This window comes from Rhincodon typus, unplaced genomic scaffold (genome assembly GCF_021869965.1).
Source record: "Rhincodon typus isolate 14 unplaced genomic scaffold, sRhiTyp1.1 hic_rhity00001125, whole genome shotgun sequence".
NCBI lineage: Eukaryota > Metazoa > Chordata > Chondrichthyes > Orectolobiformes > Rhincodontidae > Rhincodon > Rhincodon typus.
Window position 1 is genome coordinate 1 of NW_025966763.1, and position 22,933 is coordinate 22,933.

General features: G+C 38.4%; 2 protein-coding genes across 2 annotated transcripts in view; one reads left to right on the forward strand and one right to left on the reverse strand.

Moving 5' to 3' along the window:
* The first annotated feature begins 2,261 nt into the window (after positions 1–2,261).
* LOC125481183 (ubiquitin-associated protein 2-like) lies at positions 2,262–12,227 on the forward strand. Its single transcript, XM_048592381.1, has 5 exons — positions 2,262–2,385; positions 5,185–5,292; positions 6,601–6,662; positions 8,222–8,410; positions 11,334–12,227. The coding sequence occupies exons 1-5, from the start codon at positions 2,325–2,327 to the stop codon at positions 11,427–11,429; spliced, it is 516 nt and encodes a 171-aa protein (XP_048448338.1). The 5' UTR covers positions 2,262–2,324; the 3' UTR covers positions 11,430–12,227.
* Positions 12,228–20,021: 7,794 nt separating this feature from the next.
* Positions 20,022–22,933, reverse strand: part of LOC109931009 (ubiquitin-conjugating enzyme E2 R2) — a 7,550-nt gene continuing 4,638 nt past the window's right edge. The window contains exon 3 of the mRNA XM_048592379.1: positions 20,022–21,213. Coding sequence (XP_048448336.1) covers positions 20,994–21,213 — 220 coding nt within the window. The 3' untranslated portion in view covers positions 20,022–20,993. The remainder of the gene's footprint in view (positions 21,214–22,933) is intronic.

The window sequence follows — 22,933 nt, forward strand, 5'->3', positions numbered from 1 at the left end:
AGTTGGGACTGAATCAGTTTTCTAACACCAGAATATAAGTTCCTTGCTTTTGTAACATTTGGCACCTCTGTATAAAGTATAGGTCCTTTATTAGCCACTTCTTCAAATCTCTCTCTATGTTTAATGATTTGTACATGCACCCTCAGGATCTTTTGCAAGTATGTCCAGATCCTGTATTCCTTTGTGCCTTTTTCATAATCTCTTTTTCTTACCATCAAAATGAATTGCTTACACTTTCTCCAATTTAAATTTAATCTGCTACTTTTTCATCGTTTTCATCTACCTGTCTGCCTTTTGAAATTTGCTACCATGAAACATTTGGAGTAGGCCATCAGTTCTCTTGTGCTGCTCCACTATTCAACAAGATCATGGCTGAATAGATAGTGACAGTTTTCTGTTTCTCCATAACCTTTAACACACAAAATCTGCTAACTCTACTTTGAATATATTCAATGACCAAGCTTACTGAAAAATAAAATGCACAAGACTAGCAATCCTCAGAGGAAATACTTTCTCAATTCTAGTTAAATCAGAGGATGCTTGCTTTGAAAATGCCACTAGTTTCCGACACTCCTATGGACAGAATCATTCTCTTAAAATCTATCCTTCCCCAGTCTCCACATAATCGCTTTTAATGAGATCACACGTCACCATTTTAGTCATTCAGATGACCTGGGCTATGCTGGCTAAGCCAGCATTTATTACCCATCCCTAGTTGTCTTCGGGAAAGTGATGGTGAGCAGCCTCTTTGAACTTTTCCAACCCATTCGTGGTTGGTGCACCGTGGAATTTGACTCGGCAATAGTGAAGGAACCGAAATATGTTTTGAAGTCAGAATGGTAAGAGGCTTAGAGGGGAACTTGCAGGTAGTCGTGTTCCCATGTATCTGTTGCTCTTCTTCCTTCAAGATAGAAGTGGTTCTAGGTTTTCAAGGTGCTAAGGGGCCTTGGTGAATTTCTGCAGTGCACCTCGTTGATATGCGCTGCTCCAACTGTGTGTCAGTGGTGAAGGGAGTGAGTATTTGAGAATGTGGTGTCAAAAAAAAGTCATAGCCAGTGTATAAGCCCAATCTGCTCAACCTCCCTTCATCAGAGAAATCACTCCCCCTAAGAATCAACCTAGTGATCCAAGTCTGAACTGCTTACAATGTAGGTGTGTCCATTCTTAGGGTGATCATTGCTTGAGATACTGTGGTGTGGACTCAACTGTGCATTGCAGTAAGATTTCACTATATTATACTCCAACCTCCTTGCAATAAAGACAAACATTATTTTTGTTTTCATAATTATTTTACCTGCATGCTAATGTTTTGTGATACATGTGTGAGATCACCCTGATTCTTGTGTATATTCTTTTCCAGATTTTGTATGACCTCGCAAATTGTTTTCCTACCTATCTGGAATTGTCAACTCCTCTTTACAAATTAACACCGTACATCTCAGTTAATATTCTGTTCACTTGTCCGATCCCACTATCTCTTTACTAAAGGAATGTAGTATTTCCAAAAAGACATGAAACAAAAGTTCATAACTTTTTGATCATCTCTCTCCCATTTCTTGGCTAACAGAGTAATAGTGGCTGTTTTCTCTTTTTGTTGGAGGCATTGTCTCAATCCAGACTTTTGAGACATTACCATTAAAGCATTTGCAATTGCCTCACCACCTTTTTGGTACCATGAGTTGAACACTAGGCTTAGGGATTTGTCAACCTTAAGTCATTTGCCACTAATTTGTTTCAAAAGTGCATAAAATACTGGCAAGATATATTATTCTTGATTGTGCACAGAGGGAACCAGCAAAAGTGGCTTTGGATTTGATATGTTTAGCTGTCCAGAAAATTCATTAAACTGAGTTTGTATTTCTTTTACAAGAGCAGAAACTTTGTCACTGAAATCCTCAATATTGAGGGCATTGACATTTTAAATCTCAAATCATTCCTTATGCTTTCAGCTAATTAGTGATGCATCTTTTTGAAAATGTTCAGCTCATTTTCCTTATTACTCTTAACTTGTAAAGGGTAAAATTGCTGTGAAGTAAGGGAGACTTAAAGTAGTTGTGTGTTTGTGTACAGTATATAGCTTTAGAAGTAATATTTCTGGAGAGGGGCTTGAGGAATGTGATGAATATTTGGGGGAAAAAATTGCGAAAAGTCACTGGCTCTTGACTTTTTTTTTGAAACAATAGCTTGAAATTATTATGTTGAAAAGTTACCATTAGTGCTGGCAGTGTTGGTGAACTGTTCATTTTGTTTTCTAATTTGAGCTGCTCAAAACATTTTGAATGCTCTTGTAGTTACCTCCAGGTGCTGCTAAGCATGGATTGAATATGAACACTGCTTCAGCTTTTCAACAGGCAGGTGGCTATGGACAGCATGGATACGGGACTGGTATGTACTCTGTATGTCACGTTGATGTAAAATTTTGAATTAACCTTGGATTGCAGACTGATGGCTTGAGGTGACGAGGATAATGGTGCAAGATTGAAAAAAGATGGTAATGGGACAGATGAAAGAAATAAGTTTTCTTGGGAAATATAAGCAGGGAATCCATCAAAATCAGATGATCTATAGGTTAATTGGATAATTTATCAAATGTAACTCTGTTCCCCTTTCGAAGTCCCAAGGAGTAATTTATGTCTGCTGAGAACGCAGTCGGGTTTGCATTGTACAATATATAATACTTGCGTATTGAAGTGTCCATCCAGATTGAGGTTGGTATTTATCACTTCCAGTTCCAAAGGTGAGACATCCTGTGCTGTTCTGGTTTGGCAGTGGTACACTTCCAAAGGTTATTCTCCCATGAAATTATGGGGGTTCACCCATCAAAAAAAAACCCACTGTTGGTAGCTTTGTAAACATGTCCTAACAAATGCAGGTGTCTGCAGGAGGGGAAACTACTGAAAGGAATAATTGGTGATGTAGCATCTTTAATATAGAAGGTAAGGTGCTTCACAGAAGCTTTATCAAACAAAATTAGACATCTGACTACATCAGAGTATATGAAGGTTTGTCAGATTTAAATAGCACCTTCAAGGAATAGAGGGAAAGTGTCTTGGAGATTATGGAAAGGAACTCCAAAGCTTGGAACCCAAGGAGCCAATGAATACACAGCCACCAGAATTCTAAAATTAGGGATGCTGAATAGGCTAGAATTCGATCAGGTGTTTGGAAAGGTGTTTGACTACAAGAAAAACAATTACTGATGAATTTTCTGAAGAATGGTCCTGACCCGAAATGTTAACTTTCCTGCTCCTCTGATGCTGCCTGGCCTGCTGTGCTTCTCCAGCTCCACACTTTGTTATTAATGATGAATAATATATAGTTTGGCATCAGATGTAAGGTGAGATGTAAACTTATACTTAACTTGACTACTGTAATTTTATTTTACTTACAATTTTACCATTGATTAGGTATTGCTGATTGGTAATCCACTCTTTGATCACTTTTGAAACATGGACCAATAAATTATACCCTGATTATTTTAGCTTTGTTAGAATGAAGTCAGTCTGGGAAAAATATGCGAGGCAAATCTGAATAGATAATTGAGACTCTCTGGTACTTGGTGCACACTGCATAATATTGTTTTGGTACACTACGTCCCTCTGCACTGTATTCTAATGAAGATGTGTGAAATAGTCATTTTTGGAACTTTTTAAAATGTGAGATATGTGGATGTGGGCAATGCAGAGGATTTTGTTGCGGGGAGAACAGAAGTTATGATTCTGGAACGGTGATCCAAATGTCTCACTTCCAATAATACTTGACTGCAAACAAGGTCCTAAGATAACCCTTGGAGTGGTAATAAAATCTATGTTCATACTACTTGGATTTATAACAGGAATTTATCAGTCCGGTTTGACACTTGGCCTTGCTTCCACGTACTTCAGCTTTCATGGAAAGGTAGCAACAACAGAGTTTGGGCTAAAAGGAAGTTGGTTTGAACTTTTACTGGTTCTAATGTCAGAATTGTTACATTGTCATGACAGTTCAAGAAAGAAACTAGAAGGAAGCAGTTAAGTGCTAACTTAGAATTGAGATAGGAATATAATTTTTCTAAGCTGTGGTCTCTATGGTGGATTGTGTTGGGAAACTGGTTGAACTTTTGTTTTAATGTTTGTTACGATTTGTTTCTAATTGTAAATATAGCTTGTTTTATTTTTTGTGTAATAACTGTTTTGTTGTTGATGAACCTCCGTAGCCTCGTGAATATGTAATCACCAAATTTAAAAAAAAAACTATCAAGGTCTGTTTTGTTCTGGAATCTGTCTTGTCTATCAACTGGAATCATAATTGGATTCCCAAATTTTAGTGTATCTGTTTGAGACTTAATTTGTAAAGGCGTTATTAATAACAAACATGAAATAGATAGTCATAGCTTTTAAAGGGTAGTTGGATAAATGCTTGAAGAATATGCAAGGCTGTCGGGAGTGGCAGTTGATGGAAAGGCCTTTTAAGGAGTTATTACATTTGCTGGTATTTTTGAATTGATTTCATTCTCTAGCAAATTCATGCTTATTTAATCTACTGTCCGATCTCCTAATGAAGAGTTCAAGTTACCACTAAAATGTAGTCTATACCCAGTTGAACTTGAAATGTTATTGTTGGGCTGATGAGTTGATTACTGGCTAGGAGATTAGATTCTTGACTGTTTTAAATGTCTCACTTGTGGTTCATGTACAAGTAGATGTTTCTCTGAAATTCTGGAAGTTGAAACTTTGAAGTTGAAGATGTTTTAAATTATTAGTCTCTGATAACTATGACAATTTGTGGACAGTCTCCCCACCGAGTTGTGCAAGCTAGAATTACTTAGCTTTTTTACGAAAACTTTAGATTTACAAAAGTTTTCGATTTTAAAACCATCCATTTTCAAAATACTTCAGATTTCTTTTTATGTATTCTTTTTGAACTATTTTAGTCTGACTGTTCCAGAGTTGCTTTGGACATTCAATAGTACTAAGCCTGCTAATATATTGAGATAGACTTGCTTTTTCTTTCTTGGCCATTGCTGCTTAATTACCTGACATGAGAGGTGCTGTTGTGGTACTTAAGAGAATAGCTGTTTTTAATAGACTTATAGCTGCAGTAGAACCTTCATTGTGGAGGGCAGAAAAAGTTGCAGAAAGGCACAATTAAAGCAAGGTTCTAGCAATAGAAATTCTGTAGTCTAACTTTGTTCTTGATTGACAGGTTATGAGGATTTAAACCAAGGGGGTGGAGCTGGAGATTACAGCAAAGGTGCCTATAGTGGGTCTACTCAAGCACAAACCAAATCAGCTGCAGCTGGACCAGGGAAAGGTAAGGCTTGTGGGTCAATGCTGTTTAGTATAGTGAGTCCTCTAACTACCACGTGCCGTATAATCTGGCATGCTCTGTCTATGGGGATAGTTGTCTAGGTGTCTATGGGGGCAGGGGGAAGCAATGGCCTCAGTGGTATTATCACTGGACTGTTAATTCGGAGACCCAGATAACATTCTGGGGTCCCAGGTTTGAATCCCGCCATGGCAGATGGTGGAATTTGAATGCAATGAATATCTGGAATTAAGAGTCTAATGATGACCATAAATTCACTGCCAATTGTTGGAAAAACCCATCTGGTTCACGAATGTCCTTTAGGGAAGGAAACTGCCATCCTTACCTGGCCTGGCCTACATGTGACTCCAGACTCACTAGCAAAGTGTTTGACTCTTAACTGCCTTCTGGGAATTAGGGATGGGCAATAAGTGTTGCTTAGCCAGCAATGCCCTCATCCTGTGAATGAATAAAGAATTATCATTGTTAATTAGAGAAATGTATAACAGATATGTATTGCATTTCTAGCCAGCAGTGATGACACATTGTTTATCGAGTGTCAGTTTTCCAACAATGTGATTAGATGAAATGTTATGATGGCTAACTTGCATTTTGCTAGGTCATTAAATTAGATTGTTGGACCCCAGTGTTTACTGTGGTATGGGGCAAAGATCAGAACGGCATTGTTATCTTTGTATATCTCTGCCGATAACCAAACTTTGGAAGGAAGGAGGTAGTATTACTGGACTGTGCAGAATTGGAGATTACAAAATTGTTTAAGAATGAATTGAATTGAATTGAAGTGGACGTGGGTAGTGTGGGACTTGCAGTCTTTCGAGGTATAGATGGTTATTGGATACATCAGGAAAGGCTGGCCCTGGTAATTTCCTACAATGCATGTAGATTGTAGTGCCTTCATTAGAGGCCCAACAGCAGATAACTAACTAAGTTCTCAATATGTAAAGGAACTCTATTTGCCTTCTCTTAAGGACTGACTGACTGACAAAAGTTGTGTAGAGCTGTGTTCTTGGACTGTTTAACTTGGTTGTAACTAATTAGAAAGAAGGAGTTTAACTGAAATAATCCTTCACGACTTGTAGTGTATGTCCACATTGTCTCCAATATCATTTACCTGTACTTAGGCACTTGTGCTGAGAGCTCTTTTGTAATGTTGGTGTACAAGTGAAATTTGGAGTGCCTTACGACTGGCTTCATTTACAGGCTAGTGAGAAAAGTATCCTTTTAAAGTGAAAATATTTTGTATAGTTGACTTAAACTATTGATTATCACAGTGAATGAATTATTGTGTTACAGGTATTTCGGTGAACTCTTCTAACATTGTTCCTGATATGAGTGGCTCAGTATACAAGACTCAGGTGCATATTTATTTTCACTTATGCTTGTGATGCAGAGGATTGCCAACATTTATTTTTGCTGAGTTCTTCATCGAGATTTACAGCTTATTCTTTCTTTCAGAAGCAAATGCGAGTGAAATTAGTCCTTAGCAACAATTGGCAGCCAATTTTTTCCCCTTCCACTTAAGTCAGTTGTCTGTCATGGTGTAACATGGATCGCCGGTTATTATAAATACATTTCATGCGGCCAACTGAGACTATTTGCATGGAATGTGATTTGATTTTGTTGGCTAGCATAACTTTGCTTAAAACAGGAAGCAACACACTGTGTTGTACAGTACCTGGATTATGCCTAGCTACAGATTATAACACGAACTGAGTAAGAAGTTTAGAATTTGTTGAAAATGGGAACTCTATAGATACGAAGACAGTTTTTAGCCTTAACACTTTTATTTGTATAAGCTTGAGTCAATGGTATTTGATTTTTTTTTTGTAATGCTCCGTATAAACTGGTTGTAAAATTACAAAATCCAAAGCAAAAATCATCTAAATAAAGCCTGAGAAAGTAAAGATTAAAGACAACAAGATAAAAAAACCATTTTGCTCTCTAGTGAGCAAACATTAATGACCATCTCATTTTAATTCAAGCTATAAATAAACTGGGTGGGAGGGTAAAAAATGTGAGGAGGATACAGAGAAGCTTTGGTATGACTTGGACAAGTCGAGTGAGTGAGCAAATGCATGGCAGAATAAACATATGAAGTTATCCCTTATCCACTTTGATAGCAAAGCAGGAATGTAGATCATTATCTGGCAATACATTTGGAATGGGGAAAGGTGCAAAGAGACCTGGATGTCCTTGTACACTAGTCACTGCAAGTGAGCATTTATGTGCAGCAGGTGATGGAGGCAAATGGTATGTTGGCCTCCATAATGGGCAGATTAGAGGGTACAGCAATTGTACAGCACCTTGGTAAGACCTCGCTTTGAGGATTGTGTGCAGTTTTGGTCTCCTTATTTGATGAGTGATGTTCTGGTTATGGAGAGAGTGCAACTCAAGTTTAACAGACTAATTCCTGTTGGTTAGCACTATATTCACGCAAGTTAGAATGGAAGGAGTGGGGCTTGAAAGGGCCAGTTGACCATGTGCTGTTATTTAAAGTCATTCTAGCAACAAAGAACAGCAGTGTCAGGGCGTGCTGTATTGGGATTATGGTATCTAAGAGTTCATGACTAGCAAGGCAACAATATATTTGCTTTCAATTTCTCTCAATCCAGCTCAGTGATTGAGTTGAAGTTGTCAATGCTCTGGAACTTGGAGACAGAATTTCTAGATAGTTCTAGAAGGGAAGGTTGGCTGTTAGGGAACAATGTAGCAAGGATTTGGATATTGAGAAGGAGTCCTACAAACAGCAGTAGGATTCTTTTCTTTGTGCATAACTTAACAACCATAAGCAATGAATGTTTGTTTGCATTTTGTAACTTTTATCATTTCATGTAATTAACCCATCAAAGTTGCTGACATTCTGAACTGCCAAAAACTGTAGTTTTAGTTTGTTGATTTCCTACATTTTCTGTAGTCTTTTGACAAACAAGGATTTCACGCTGGTACACCACCTCCGTTCAATCTACCATCGGCTCTTGGAGCAACAGGAACCTTAAACCCTGGTGCAGCTGCAGGATATGCTCCACCATTTTTGCACATTGTGTCAGCTCACCAGCAGCCTCATTCTCAAATGCTACATCATCACCTGCAACAGGATAATCAGGTAAAGACAGAGCATTTCTACAAAAATGCACAATTTTAAAGTGATACAAATAATGAGCTTTTGTAGTGGAGTAGCATAGTTTTAAAGTATCTTTATGAAAAATGCACAAACAGTCTCTAAGCCTGGTATGTCCCTTCCACGACCATCAATCCTTTTTCAATGAAGAGAGCAAGAGGACAACCCAAGCACATGATGTCAGACCATTGCAGATATATTACTGAACTGCTTGCAGAGCAGACAGCAGAGGCAAGCATGCTATCAATGGAGCTGAGCGATCCCACAAATAACAGCCTGGATCAAAGTTCTGCAGTCTTGCCACATATAAACATGTAGCAGGAGAAGGAGACTTGACAACTGTCCTCATTGATCGAGGAGCCCTGCAGGTCAGCACAAAAGCTTTCAAGCTTTCCAGCTTTCCAGCTATCTTCAGCCAGAAGTGTGAAGTGAATTATCCATTTCGGCATCCTCCTGAGGTTGCAAGTGTTGTAAATGCCTTTCTTTAGTAAATAGGGTTCATTGCAATTGATATCAAAAATAATCCTCCCTTAACTCACTTCCTGGAACCAGTTTTATGCACGTTTGAGAGGCAGTGTCTACTGCTGGCAATCAGCAAAGTGAAGAGACCTATCAAGTGGCACTTACACAACAATATACTACTCATTGCTCAGTTTGAGTTCCACCAAGGTCACTTGATTCTTGAGCTGTTATAGCCTTGTTGCAAACATGAATGAACTCAAGTTAGGGTGTGTGAGACTACCATTGATGTTAATGTGCCACCATGTTTACGTAGTCTTTGTAAGCAATCCAGTCAGTCCGATTCTCTTGCTCTACCCCTATAGCACTACTACATTTCTCTCAAATGCGCATCCAAGCTTTGTTGTTAATCTCCACTTGCATTACCCTCACGTTATTATCGCCTGCTTTGTTTAATAAAGCATTCTTCCTCAATCCTTTTGCCTTTAGTCCAACATCTTAAATTTGAGTCTCCTAATCCTTCTACCAGCTTTTCCATTCTAAACATGTCAATCTAATACTGTTTGCATCTGTTTCAGATTCTACTTCCTTTGCTCCTTGGAGAACAGATCCAACTATTCCAACCTAATCATACAGCTCAAATTTTTCATTGTTGGAACCATTCTCTTAAATCTCCTCTGTGCACTCGAGGACTTTCCACCTTTCAAGTGTGGAGAACATAATTGGGTTTATATAGGTTCAGCATAGTTGCCCTGCTTTTGTACTCATTTCCTCCTATGGAAGATCCCACAAGCTTTGCCCCTATATGTCTTTAAAGTTCTGTGTGCATTGACTTGCTGTCCTCGCTGTCTTTAAATTTCTGCCATTTTGTATTTATTGTCTTGTCTTTTTTACCAGAATGTACTCTTCCAAACCTGGTTTGGTCAGCCCATTCAGTTAGCCTGTCTATGCCAGCAGTCATAGTCATAGTGTGGAAACAGACCCTTTGGTCCAACTGGACCACGCCAACAATGTTCCCAAACTAAGCTAGTCCCAGCTGCCTGCATTTAGCCTATATCCCTTTAAAGCTTTCCTATTCATGGACTTATTCAAATGTCTTTTAAATGTTGTAACTGTATCTGCACCCACTTTTTCCTCTGGCAGTCCATTCCACATAGGAGCCACTGTTTTTAAGAAAACAAAAATGTTACCTGTCATGTCGTTTTTAAAACTTTCTCCTCTCCCCTTTTTAAAAAAAAAAAAGTCCCCGGTTTTGAATTCCAATCGGTGCCTCTGCCATACACAAATTTGGCATTGTTGACACTTAAATTTTGCTGTCAATATCCAAGTCATTTTTTTAACAAAAGATCAGTGATCCAAACAATAATCCTTAGGGGGTTACCACTTTTCCACCTTCCTGCAGTCTTTTTTAATAAAATTATCACCGCTCATCACTTTAATGTTAAATCTATTTTATCTACCTTGATATGGACTTTCCTGTTCATGAGCCTAAATTTTTTAAAACTTCCTTTTATATGCTTTTCCTGTTTGGATTTTGAGTGATTATCAATGTCCACTGAGAGCATTTGAAATCAGTTCACCTGTTGGGCAGATCTTATTGCATGGTATGATCTAGCTCAGTTCTAAATAACCTATTCATGTTTGGCTCTGTTCTCGTTGATGCCTTTTAAAAATGATTCTTGAATATCTGAACTGCTTGTACCATATTTTTTATAGGTTATTTATAGAGTTAATAGGATTGGGTGTCGCTGTATTTTCTTTCTACATTACAATGCATTGTGGCGGCCTACTTCCAAGACTTGGCATGACCTAAACACCCATTCATCAAGATGCAGACATATGAAGTTAGGAGCCGGTGTAAGCCATTTAGTCCTCCAAGTTTGTTCTGCCATTCAATAAGATCTGATTGTAATCTCAAATCCATTTGGTTGGCAGTACCTGTGGACTGATCATCCTGCAAAATGAAGTAACTTTGGGTGAGGGGAAATTGTGATAATTAAGGTAACCTTAGTTGGATGGTTAAAGTGACCCAAATGCTGACTGTAAATGTTAATTCACTTCCTAACTAAGTATAAAAATAAGAGTAGGCCATTCAGCCCTTTGTCTCTTCTGCCAATTAATGAGATCATGATCTGTTGCCAAACTTCATGTCCCTGACTTTGGCCCATATCCCTTATACGTTTTGCTTAAATTAACAACTGATGTAGCACCCACTGCCATTTATGGAAGAGAATTCAAAACATCTGCCACCATTTTTGTGTGGAAGTACTTCCTAACATCTCTTCTGACCAGTCTAGTCTTAAAAAAATTAAGACTATGTCCCCTAGTTCTAGTGTCTCTAATCAGTGAAAATAGTTTCTCTTTTGCTACCCTACCTTTTCTTGTTAATATCTTGAAGACTTTGATCAGATCATCCCTTGAAACTTCTAAATTCTATTTTGACTTGCAGGGTGGATCTGGACAGCGCAATCAGCAGAACAACATACCACAGAAGTCTCAGGTTAACAAACCCAACTATGGCAACTCTCCATACTGGGGTAATTAAACTGAAAGTTGTTGCCCCCTTCTGGTAAAAGGAAAAAAACTGGTTGGCCAAATGTCTGTGTTGTTGCGGGGGGTGGAGCTAAAATCTTAACATTACCTTAAATGTGACAGTTGCCTGCTTTTGATTTGCTGTTGTATGTAATATATTTATGTATGTATTTGTATATGTAATAGAGCCTAGATGTGGTTTCTGCACTTGAAGCCTTTCTTCATGGGGGAAGATTAATAAACTCTCAATAACAATGCATATTTGTTTGAGCTCTGTGGGCTTTCTAAATGAACAGTGTTTTCCAGTATTGAAAATGGGGTTTCCTTTGTTTTAACTCAGTTTATGAAGAATTCCAGGAAAGGGGTGGGGGTGTAGCAGTTTAGAAATCCAGATTCTGTGCATAACTTTTTTTAGACCTATCCTATTAATTTTGTATCAATCAAACTTGGACTATCTTAATTTTAAATTTGCCACCTGATTTTGTGGATGATTTTCAAACAACTGTTCGGAAACAAAATTGTTTTTTTAAAGAAATCATTGTCCTTCTAAGAACTGTATTTATCTTGGTATTTATTTAATATTTCAAAATGCACAGGCTCCATATGTCAAATTATATACATTTATTTGGTATGTTTCCCTTCTTGCCTATGGTAAGCAGAGCTAGTAGTTTTGAAAATCTTTACTTCCAATATAACATCCCATCCAGCAATTTTGCTGTTAATGTCAGGAGCCAGAATGGTAAATATTTTAGTTGAATTTCCTTTTAAACCCAAAGAAAACCTAATAAAAGCTCTGAGCAATTAAACCATGTGTGAATTTTTTTGAAATAATTTATTTCACTTGAGATTCTAGAATTTTCTTTGTCATTTACCATTGGTCAATGGAGTTAAATTCAAAATTTAAAGAGGCAAAATCAACATCAAATGGAACTTGTAAGTAAACTTTACAAAGGAAGCTCAGGATTTAGATCAGTGCTATAATCCCTCAAATGGAAATGATAGTAAGGATAAATGAAAGGGGATTCTTTTATCTAAATGTTATGTAAGACAACTTGAAGCTGAAGGATGTTAGGACTGCTTAGATCAAGGGTGGAATATTTTTTAGGTGGGGAGTGGAATATTAAAATTCAAGATTTTGCTACACTTGTACAGGGCATTAATGAGACCACATCAGGGGTACTGTGTACAGTTTTGATCTTCATTTGAAAAGGGATGCTGATTGCGTTCAGATCAGTTCAGAAAAGGTTTAGTCAACTGCTGCCTGGATGAAGTGGGTTGTCTTATGAAGAAAAGTTAGATCTGTATTCATTGCAGTTTAGAAGAATGAAAAGGGATGTTTTTCCTTCTGGGAAAGTATAAAACGAGGGGACAAATTAAAACATAATGGGCCTCCCATTTGAGGGAAATTTAATATGGTTATGGCAGTCATGTGGAGGCTAGGATTATTGAAAATCTTCAAGGTAGAGGTAACTAAATGCTTGACTGAATGTGGGTTATGGAGGACAAGCAGGTAACTGGAGCTGAGGCTTGAGGGGTCAATTACCTGGTCTGACTAATTTGTATGTTTGTATAATTATGGAGGGCAAAGCTATGATGGAAATCTTGCATACCATACCTTGTTTTAAGTGGTGTAATGGGTATACTAGATGATCTGACATCTTCCATGTGAAATCTGTGCTTACCTCATGTCTTAGATTGTTGCCATTTCTGTTCACAGCTCTCTATCCACCCACTGTGTATTTCAAATTGTTCATAACTCTGGTGCCCATTTCAGCATTTTGTCATCTTTGTACAAGAATTATGACATCTTGAAGCACAGCAAGATTTCTGGAATTGACATGTCATATTATCTTACTCTGTTGGCCATGGCCAACTTGATTTATTGCAGGTGAAGAGGCAGTTGTGTTTGTACTTATTAACTGAATACCTATGCTTCAGATTTGCTTACATCCAATCTGGCAAGTTGTGCTATGGTGACTTTAGAAGCTGATGTATTATGGTTTCAGGAATCATTTTTAATACTCTGACAAGATCATATACAGCTATTCTAGTTTATTAGTAGATGAATTCTAGGCCTGTCTTAATCTACAAATTGACTAGTGTATAATTTGGAACATAATTGATCGTGATTGAACACGTCATAGAATTTTTTGGGATAGATGGAAGGTGAAATTTGAACCACAGCTAGATCACCTGTGATCTTACTGAATGCTGGACCAGGCTTGAGGGGTCAGATTTGTCTATTTCTATTTTACATGTTCCGATTTCTTTCATAAGAGTAAGATCTTGTTAGCCAGTTTCCATCACCACGCATGACTGTTACATAAGGCAAATACTTAAAATATTGATTCACTCTTTTAAACCTTGTTTCTTCTCTGGCTATTTAATCCCCCTTTGAACACAAGAAGTTTATGCTCTTCTCCCTGCAGGAAGGTTGGCATAAGTAACCAAGGTTCTACACTATCCCATCATAAAATGAATTCTTTCCAGTGCCTGTCTTGTTCATAAACTCTATTTGAGCAGTTGATACAACTTCCTTGCTTCCACTACTATTTTTCAGGACAGTTAAAATGCAACTGAATTGTTATTGCGCTGCAGTTTCCTTTCCCTAAACGACATTAGTGAATTTATGTTCCATTGTTGTCAGTGTGATGGTTGGTTGGTTCTCAGCTCCTGGACATCTCTGCAGGAGTTCCTCAGCGTAGTGTCCTAGACCTAACCATCTTCAGCTACTTCTTCAATGACCTTCCTTCTGTCAGAAGGTCAGAGGTAGGGAAATTTGCTGATGATTGCACAACATTCAGCACCGTTTGCAACTGGTCAAAATGCAACATGATCTGGACAATATCCAGGCTTGGGCTGATACATGACAGTAACATTTTGTGCCATATATGATCATAAGTGATGTGGAAGCTTTGGAGAGAATACAGAAAAGGTTCACCAGGATGTTGCCTGGTCTCCAGCACGTTGACTATAAGGAGAGGTTAAAAAGACTAGGATTGTTTTCACCAGAAAGACAGTGGCTAAGAGGAAACCTGATAGAGGTCTACAAAATTATGAGCGGCATAGATAGGATGGATAGTTAGAGGCTTTTTTTTTGGCAGGGTTGAAGTTTCAATTACAAGAGGTTCAAGGTCAGAGGGAGAAAAGTCTTTCACAGTGGTAGCAGCCTGCAATACACCACCAGAAGAGGTGGTGGAAGCAGGCATATTGCCTCTTAAAACGTGCTCACATGAACTGGGAGGGAATAGAGGGATACAGATCAAAAAAATGGCAGGTTTGCTTTTGGATTAATTAGGGGCATGATGGTTGGTTTTTGCTGGGAGGGCCAAATAGCCTGTTCCCCTGCTGTACTTTTTCATTTGTTCAAGAGACAATCTGATCTCTGCCTCTTGATACTCAATGGTGTTACCATCCCTGATATCCCTACTATCAACATTCTGGGGGTTATTATTGACTAGAAACTCAACTGGACTAACCATATTAAACCCTGGCTACTAGAGCACGTTAGAGGCTAGGAATACTGCAGTGAATAACACACCACCTGACTGCCAAAAGCCTGTCCATCTACAAGGCACAAGCAAGTGAGAGGTATTTCAGTGGTTGACGTCCACACGCATCAACTCCCTCCACTACTGATGCTTCCATCTCGAAGGACAAGGGCAGCAGATATGGGAACACTACCACCTTCAAGTTCTCCTCCAAACCAATCGCCATCCTGAGTTGGAACTATATTGCCATTCCTTCACTGTTGCTAGATCAAAATCCTGGAATTGTCTCCCTAATTGGCACAGTCAACCCATAGCAGGCAGACTACAATGGTTCAAGAGGGCAGCTTATCACCACCGTCAAGGGCAGCTAGGGATGGGTAACAAAGGCCTGATGCCCACATCCCACAAATTTTTAAAAGATCGTCTGCTATGGTGGGACCTGGACTCTGATGCCCAGAATGTTACCTGTGTTTCTAGGCTTCTAATCCAGTGCTAATACCACTATGTCAGTACTTTCCTCTTCCCTTCTCAGCTATTGAAGCCATCAAAATCCAAATGCAGAAAGTCCTGGACCTAATGCACGTCATGGCTAGAAAGTAGCATTCATGCCACAGATAGGCTGGGCATTGACTATCACCAACAGGAGAGAATATACCCATTAACCCTTGACATTCAATGGCCTTACCTCTACTATTTTGACATCCTCTGTGTTATCATTGCTTAGAAACTGAACTGGACTAATTTTATAAACTTATGTTTACAAAAACATTTCAGAGGCTAGGAGTGAGCTTCTCAATTCCAAGCCTGACCACCATGTATAGGGCAGGCATTGGAAGGGACACTTGTCTTGCCTGTATGAGTGCAGCTCTGACACTTGAAGCTTGGTGCTATCCAGATTAAAGCAACATGCTTGATTGGCAGGTTGTCTTCAAACATTCAGTCCTTCCACCATCAACACTCAATTGCAACAGTGTGTGCATCTCGAAGATGCAATACAAACGCCCTCAAGGTTCCTTTCACAGCACCACACCAAACCAAACCGATGGCCACTACTATCTAAGATAAAGGAAGTAAATATGCACATTCTCTTCCAAGCCAATCACCATCTTGGCCTGGAACCATCTTGCCATTCTTTCATTGTCACTGGATTAAAATACTGAAACTTTTCCTCTTCCTTTTCTCTTTGGCGTTGTAGGGATATCTACAGCACGTGGACTGCAGCAGTTCAAGAAAGCAGCTCACAGTTGGAAGGCCAACTAGGAATGGGTCAATATAGCCATGGTTGCGTTCCTTAAAGGGATAATATTTAGCTTCTCCAACTAGCAACACAAAATTGAAATTTAAGCCCCGAATCAAAACCGGTTTGGCTGCTACAAAGGTCAACATTCCTTCCTTGACCTGTCACGTACACCTTCCAATGTGTATCATGTGACATGTCACATTCCAAAAATACTGCATCATCAGCCAAATCAAATCAGCCTCCCCTATTGCATTTGAAACACAGGAAACTTGCAACATCCATTGATCCTTAAAATTGCCCCAATGCAGTAACAAGCAGTGGATGTAATATATTTTGGTTTTCAAAAGGTGTTTGATTAAGTCCCATGTTAGGCTAGTTATGATAGCCCATTATGTTCAAGGTTGTATATTAGTGGATTGGCAATCTGAACCTTTGAATAATGCCAGCCACCAGGTTTATAACTTAAAAAAAGTAGTAGCTTCAGCTGAACAAAGTTAAGCAACAAGGTAATCCAATTAATGCCTATGGCTTTAAAAGCAATCCTTTTTTGGTTACAGCCTCCATCTTCACACAGACAAACAGAGTTAAGGGATAAATTAATAAGGGGAGGATGCAACTGGCCAGTTCACTTATACATTTGCAGAATCTGTAATATCTCGGGCACATAGAATTGTATTTTGCTTGGTGTCTAATGACACTGGTCAACATTAATAGCTTCTAGTAGGCTCCAAGGAATATTCATTTAATTGTTATAATTGAGATTCTATTATCAACTTATTGAAAACTTGGAGAATGGGAGAATAACAAGAGAACAATCAGAGCTCTGGCATTCAGAATACTTCCTGAGAAAGAAGACGTTCAAAACCAGTGCAGACTTTGGGGTTTTTTTTCCAACGTTCTCTTGCCACCAACCTCTGAGGTCCCTGTTAACGTTCAAACAACTGCCATCTGTTTAAGCACAATGCTCCTTTGGAGTCAAAACAACTATGAGTTCTTTGAATAAGAGTCAACTGGTAATTAGGCTCCAGGTCGGCGCAACATCGAGGGCCAAAGGGCCTGTACTGCGCTGTGATGTTCTATGTTTATGCCAGACCTGGCCTCAAAAAAAATTCAAACTGATATTTTAAAAAAAACAAGCTGCTGCTCTCAGCTCAAAGATCACGTTCAGCTCTCTGTTCACATTTGCAAACCATTTGGCATATAGCCTAGAATACTAAAAGACATAGCTACAAAGATTGTGAATGCAATGGTAGAAATCTTGCAAGAATCTTTAGATTTTGGAAAATATCATAGGATCAGAAAATTGCCAATTAAATTCCCTTATTAAAAAGGGAAGGAGACTTCAAACAAATCACTACAGGCCAATAAGCTTAACATCTGTTATTGTGAAAATGATAGTCTTTAAGGATGTGAAGGGCATTTAGATACACATAATAAAGCAGAGTCAGCATAGTTTCATGAAGAGGATATAATGCCTGACTAATATATTTTAATTCTTGTGAGGCAGTAACAAGCAGCGGATGTGATATATTTCAGTTTTCAAAAGGTGTTTGATTAAGTACCACATGTTAGGCAAGTTACGATAGCCCATTGTGTTGGAGTTATATATTAGAATGAAGAGTAGATTGGCCACGTAAAAGACCGAGTACGGATAAGGGGCATTTCCAGGATGACAATGTGTGACTAGCAGAATGCCTGATTAATTTTAATCAACCCTTGCAACCATCCTAATGCTTTTTAAATGTATCTGTATATTCTCTTCAGTCACACCCTCATGTACCGAGTTCCACTGTTCTTTTAATAAAGTTTCTTCTGAATTCACTACTGGTTTTATTGTTGGCCACAGTTATTGACAATATTTCAATGACTTGGATGACAAATGTGAATGCACTATAACCAGGATAACCGAGGACCTGAATATTGTTAAAATGAAGACTGCAAAAACAGTGCAGCACAACAGCAATGTAAATCAAGCAGTACACATTCAGCAGTACTAGGAAAGGCAATTGGAAGATTAGCCTTTATGTCAAAGAGATGGAGCATAAAAATAGAAGTCTTGCTAAAACTACACAAGGTATTCATTCAAGGGTCATCCCTTGAATTCCACCAAAGGTTGTAGAGAAAAGCTGGAAAGCGAGGTTGAGCATCATCAGATCAGCTACTCTCATTGGCAAAGTGCACTCAATGTGCTCAATGGCCCGTAATCAAAATAATTGTTGGTGTTTTAAAAAACAGAAATGCATCGCCTCAGGGTGCAATCATAAGATATAAAATTTACTTTATAAAATGTAATATTACTCAAACATTTAGTTTGTATCAATAGAAAGCGGTTAGTTACAGAATACCAGGAAGTAGGCATGAATTCATGGAAAATGGTGCTTCCACTTTCTATAGTTCTAAATTCACTGATAAAGTTATGAAAGCAGATTTCTTACTGAAACAGCTAAATCAAACAGCTAAAGTAGTCAGATGTTTATTTTTAAAAAATGAATTAAATCAGAGTATTCCACCTCCCCCAATTAGAATTACAAACGTTTACAGCATTCTTCGAGGGATGGATGAGACTGTGGGCCACAGCTGAACACATGCGTTGAATGTCACTCGTATATATGTTGTATTTAGCAAAGTTAGAGATGAGATGCTAATAATGACAAAATTTCTTGCAGCTTTTAATTGTACCAAAGCACTGGAAAGTTGTCAATATTGCTAAGCCAACTTAATATGATACAAGGGGTACTGTAGCTATAGGCTAATTACCTTCACAGTGAATAAACTGTTAGAAATAAAGGACTAATCTACCATTAAAGTTGGCAAATACTTCCCTACTTTTCAGTTCTATCAATCTAGAAATAAAACCTAATGTGTTTTTTTTAATGGCTTTGTTACCTTGAGGCACAGGCTTCAGTGATTGGTGGTGGATTTGTACACCTAGATCCTTCTGTATATTTATACCTCTTGGACTTGCACCTTCAAAATAATAAATGACTTTCCTCTTCTTCCAACCTTACTTAATTACTTGTGTTGAACATTATTTGTCAACATTCACTCATTCTGCAAGTTTATTCATATACATTGTGAAAAGCAGCATATTGGATCTTTTTCTCTTGCACTCATTAGGCTAAACACAAGAACATCAACCTCAAATGACCACAACCATTTATATTACTTGAAAAAAAACTGCTGATTGGTCCAAGACAAAGAGCTTCAGTTTCTACCAAGCCTTTTTTTTTTATTAATGTACTCCTGTGTCTACGTTCACAAGTGTGTGTTTTCCCTGCCCTACCCCACAAACACTAATCTCTTCCCCAATTTGGGGGTAGGTGATGGCCTAGTGGTATTATTGCTAGACTATTAATCCAGAGACCCGGGTAATGTTCTGGGGACCTGGGTTCGAATCCTGCCATGGCAAATGGTGGAATTTTGGATTCAATAATAATCTGGAACTAAGAGTCTAATGATTACCATGAACCCATTGATGATTGTCAGGAAAAACCCATCAGGTTCACTAATATCCTTTAGGCAAGGATATCTGTCTCCCTTACCTGGTCTGGCCTACATGTGACTCCAGACCCACAGCAATGTGGTTGACTTTTAATTGCCTTCTAGCAATTAGGGACAGGCAATAAAAGCTGGTCTAGCTACTGATGCCCACATTCTATGAATGATTTTTTTTTTTAAAAAATCGCTTAGATAATCTACATTTAACTTAATTGATCTGCTTTAGTTTTGTAGCCCTTAATAGCCATGTTTAAAAAAATCCATCAATCTTAAGTTTGTCAGGTCTTTACAATTGTTCAGTGTAGCAACATTTCTGAATGGGAAACTATAATGTTACATTAAATGGCTAACTTGAAAAGTAATAAAACCCTGCATATTTCATAACAAAACAAAACTTTATTCACATTTTATTAGTAGTTGCAAAGACAAAGTAATTTATAGAGCAGGAGACAACACAAAATACTTCTGATTCCTACAAGAAAAAAAATAGCAGAAGAAAACAAAAGAAAAATCCAAGAAACTGCTGCTGGAAATACAGCTGTCTTATTTAGTGCACTGTACGGTTTTCCAATTTTCTATTTAATATAGTTCTCTGATCTATTATCGTTGCTTTATATATCATGTAAACTTGGTTGTTAGGTGAAAAATTCAGCGACTGCAAAAAAAAATAAATAAGCTAAGATCTAGCAAATGTCAGCACTATTAGGTGTGCACAATTTTAAATCAATTGAAGGGACTGTTTGACCAGAATTTATTTTTTAAAAAAAGAAAACTTGATTGAGCTCAGCTACTTCTACAATAAAAAAAACTCAAATGTAAATTGTTGGAGAATGCAGTGTACTCATGGGTTGTAAAAACTGCCAAAGGTAAATCTAGATAATAACATACTTACGAATCAAAAAGCAGTAGGCTACACACTCCCCAATGTCCCCATCCCCAAAAAAGAATATTTCACCACATAGTTAAGAAAAAAATATCAAGAGGTGCACACTATGTGACAGGAGCAGCTTAACCTTGGCAGTCCATTTTACTACTGAGTGCTACAGGTCTCCATATTTCACCACCCCCATCTCCCCCAACAAAATCAGGTTACTGGGCTTACACAGGCCTTCCATGACGGGAAGAGTAAGAATCGGGTGTGAACACTTTTTTGAAGAGAATGAGCAGATCCAGTTACATTATATAGTGGGGTTATAGTCTAGTATAGAGGTTTCATAGACAGTCTGTGGAGTTAAGAGGTCCATTAAAAAGGAGCATTTCAAGACCTATACAACAGGATTCAGCAAGTGGCAAGTTCTGGGCTGGGCTGTTGCTAGGTTAGTGCTGCTCCCTTTCTGGCCTGTGTACGTCACGACTCCTCATTTCCAGAGTCCTCATCATCATAGCAGTCAGCGTCATCTTCCTCCTCTTCCTCTTCATCTATATCATCATCATATAAATCATCATAAAGTAAGTCTGAACTGTTGTCACTGGAAGGCACTTTGGTCTTAATACAATATTCAGCCAGTGTGGTTGGAACCTTCACACCATCCTTTTCAGCTTCAGCCTTGGTTGAAAGCACTTGTTTCCTAATAAGAAAAACAGTAATGGCAACAATAAATAACTAACCAATACAAATTTGTCTTGCACACAAATTTCTATTTTGATCTGGAGAACAAAAATGACCTCACCATTTAGAAATCAAAATTCATGATCACCATATGTCCAATTCATTCCTTGATAGTTGTTTAAACCTACCTACCAGATAGCCCACCAAGACATACTGCTGAGACAATATAAAGAAGCTTAAAATGAAAGCAAATTATTGTTGATGATTGAGATCTTGAGCTTTAAAATTCCCTCAAATTACCATAAAATTGGGAGTTCTACCAGAAAGAATTAGCTACTTGGGAAGTGGAAAGGTTGAAAATGACTCAGGGGCCACACTACCAGCTCGTACATAAAAAAGTTAACAAAAATTCTCCAATGCTGACAATCCTGCTTCAATAGGCACTTTTCACTGTATCTTGGTACATGTGACAATCAAATCAAAATCCAGGTTTGGGATGGCAAGTAATATTTGCACCACACAAATGCCAGGGAAGGACAATCTAACCATTGCCCCATAACATTCATTGAGGTCACTGTTACTGAATCCCCACTATCAACATCCTGGGGGTTACCATTTATCAGAAACTGAACTGGACTAATCATATACATAATGCGACAAGAAGAACAGGTCGGAATTCTTTTATTCTTTATTCGTTCACAGGATGAAGGCATTGCTGGTCAGGCAACATTTATTGCCCATCCCTAATTGCCAAGAGGGCGGTTAAGAGCAAAACACATTGCTGTGGGTCTGGAGTCACATTTGGCCAGACAGGGTAAGGATGGCAGTTTCCTTCCCTATAGGACATTAGTGAACCAGATGGGTTTTTCTGACAATGAATTCATGGTCATCATTAGACTCTTAATTCCAGAAATTTATTGAATTCAAGTTCCACCATCTGTCATGGCTTGATTTGATTCCAGGTCCCCAGAACATTATCTAGGGATCTGGGTTAACAGTCCAACGATAATATCACCAGGCCATTGCCTCACCACTTGCAATAAGTAACTCACTCCCAAAGCCTGTCCATCATCTACAAGGCACAGGTCAGGAGCACGATGGAATATTGCCACTTGCTTGGATGAGCGCAGCTCCAACACTCAAGAAGCTTGACACCATTCAAGACAAAGCTTTGTAACGTAATATTTAATGGCTTGTCCTTCTATTCAGTTGAAATACTCTCTATTTCCCTAATTATATCATTGGCAAGAACTGGTCCCAGCAATGTTCAGGTGGAGACTGGCCCATCAGTACAAATCCCACTTAGTTCAGGACTGGCACCAGTACACCACAAACCAATTAAATCAAAGCAATATACTGCTGATGCTGAAAGCCTGAAGAAGAGTCATACCAGACTCAAATCTTCACTTTGTTTCTCTCTCTACAGATGCTGCAGGCCTGCTGAGTTTCTCTTGTACACTGCTTTTACTTTACGAGCCAGTTCCTTTCTTATCTATCCAGTTTGAGCCACATAACTTCTAACAGCTTCTCATCCCACTTCCACATTGCTAACTCTGGTATCTTCCAAATATTATACTCTTTTGCCCCCTCCTATTCTTATAATCCACATATTGCTTCTTAGAAAATAAGGTGTAGAGAACTGGATGAACACAGCAGGCCAAGCAGCATCAGAGGAACAGGAAGGCTGACGTTTTGGGCCTAGACCCTTCTTCAGAAAACATTTCTGAAGAAGGGTCTAG

Coding starts and splice junctions, on each gene's coding strand:
- LOC125481183 (XM_048592381.1), top strand. CDS start 2,325: ATGAACACTGCTTCAGCTTTTCAACAGGCAGGTGGCTATGGACAGCAT. Junction 6,663..8,221: donor GCTCAGTATACAAGACTCAG/GTGCATATTTAT, acceptor CATTTTCTGTAG/TCTTTTGACAAACAAGGATT. Junction 8,411..11,333: donor ACCTGCAACAGGATAATCAG/GTAAAGACAGAG, acceptor TTTGACTTGCAG/GGTGGATCTGGACAGCGCAA.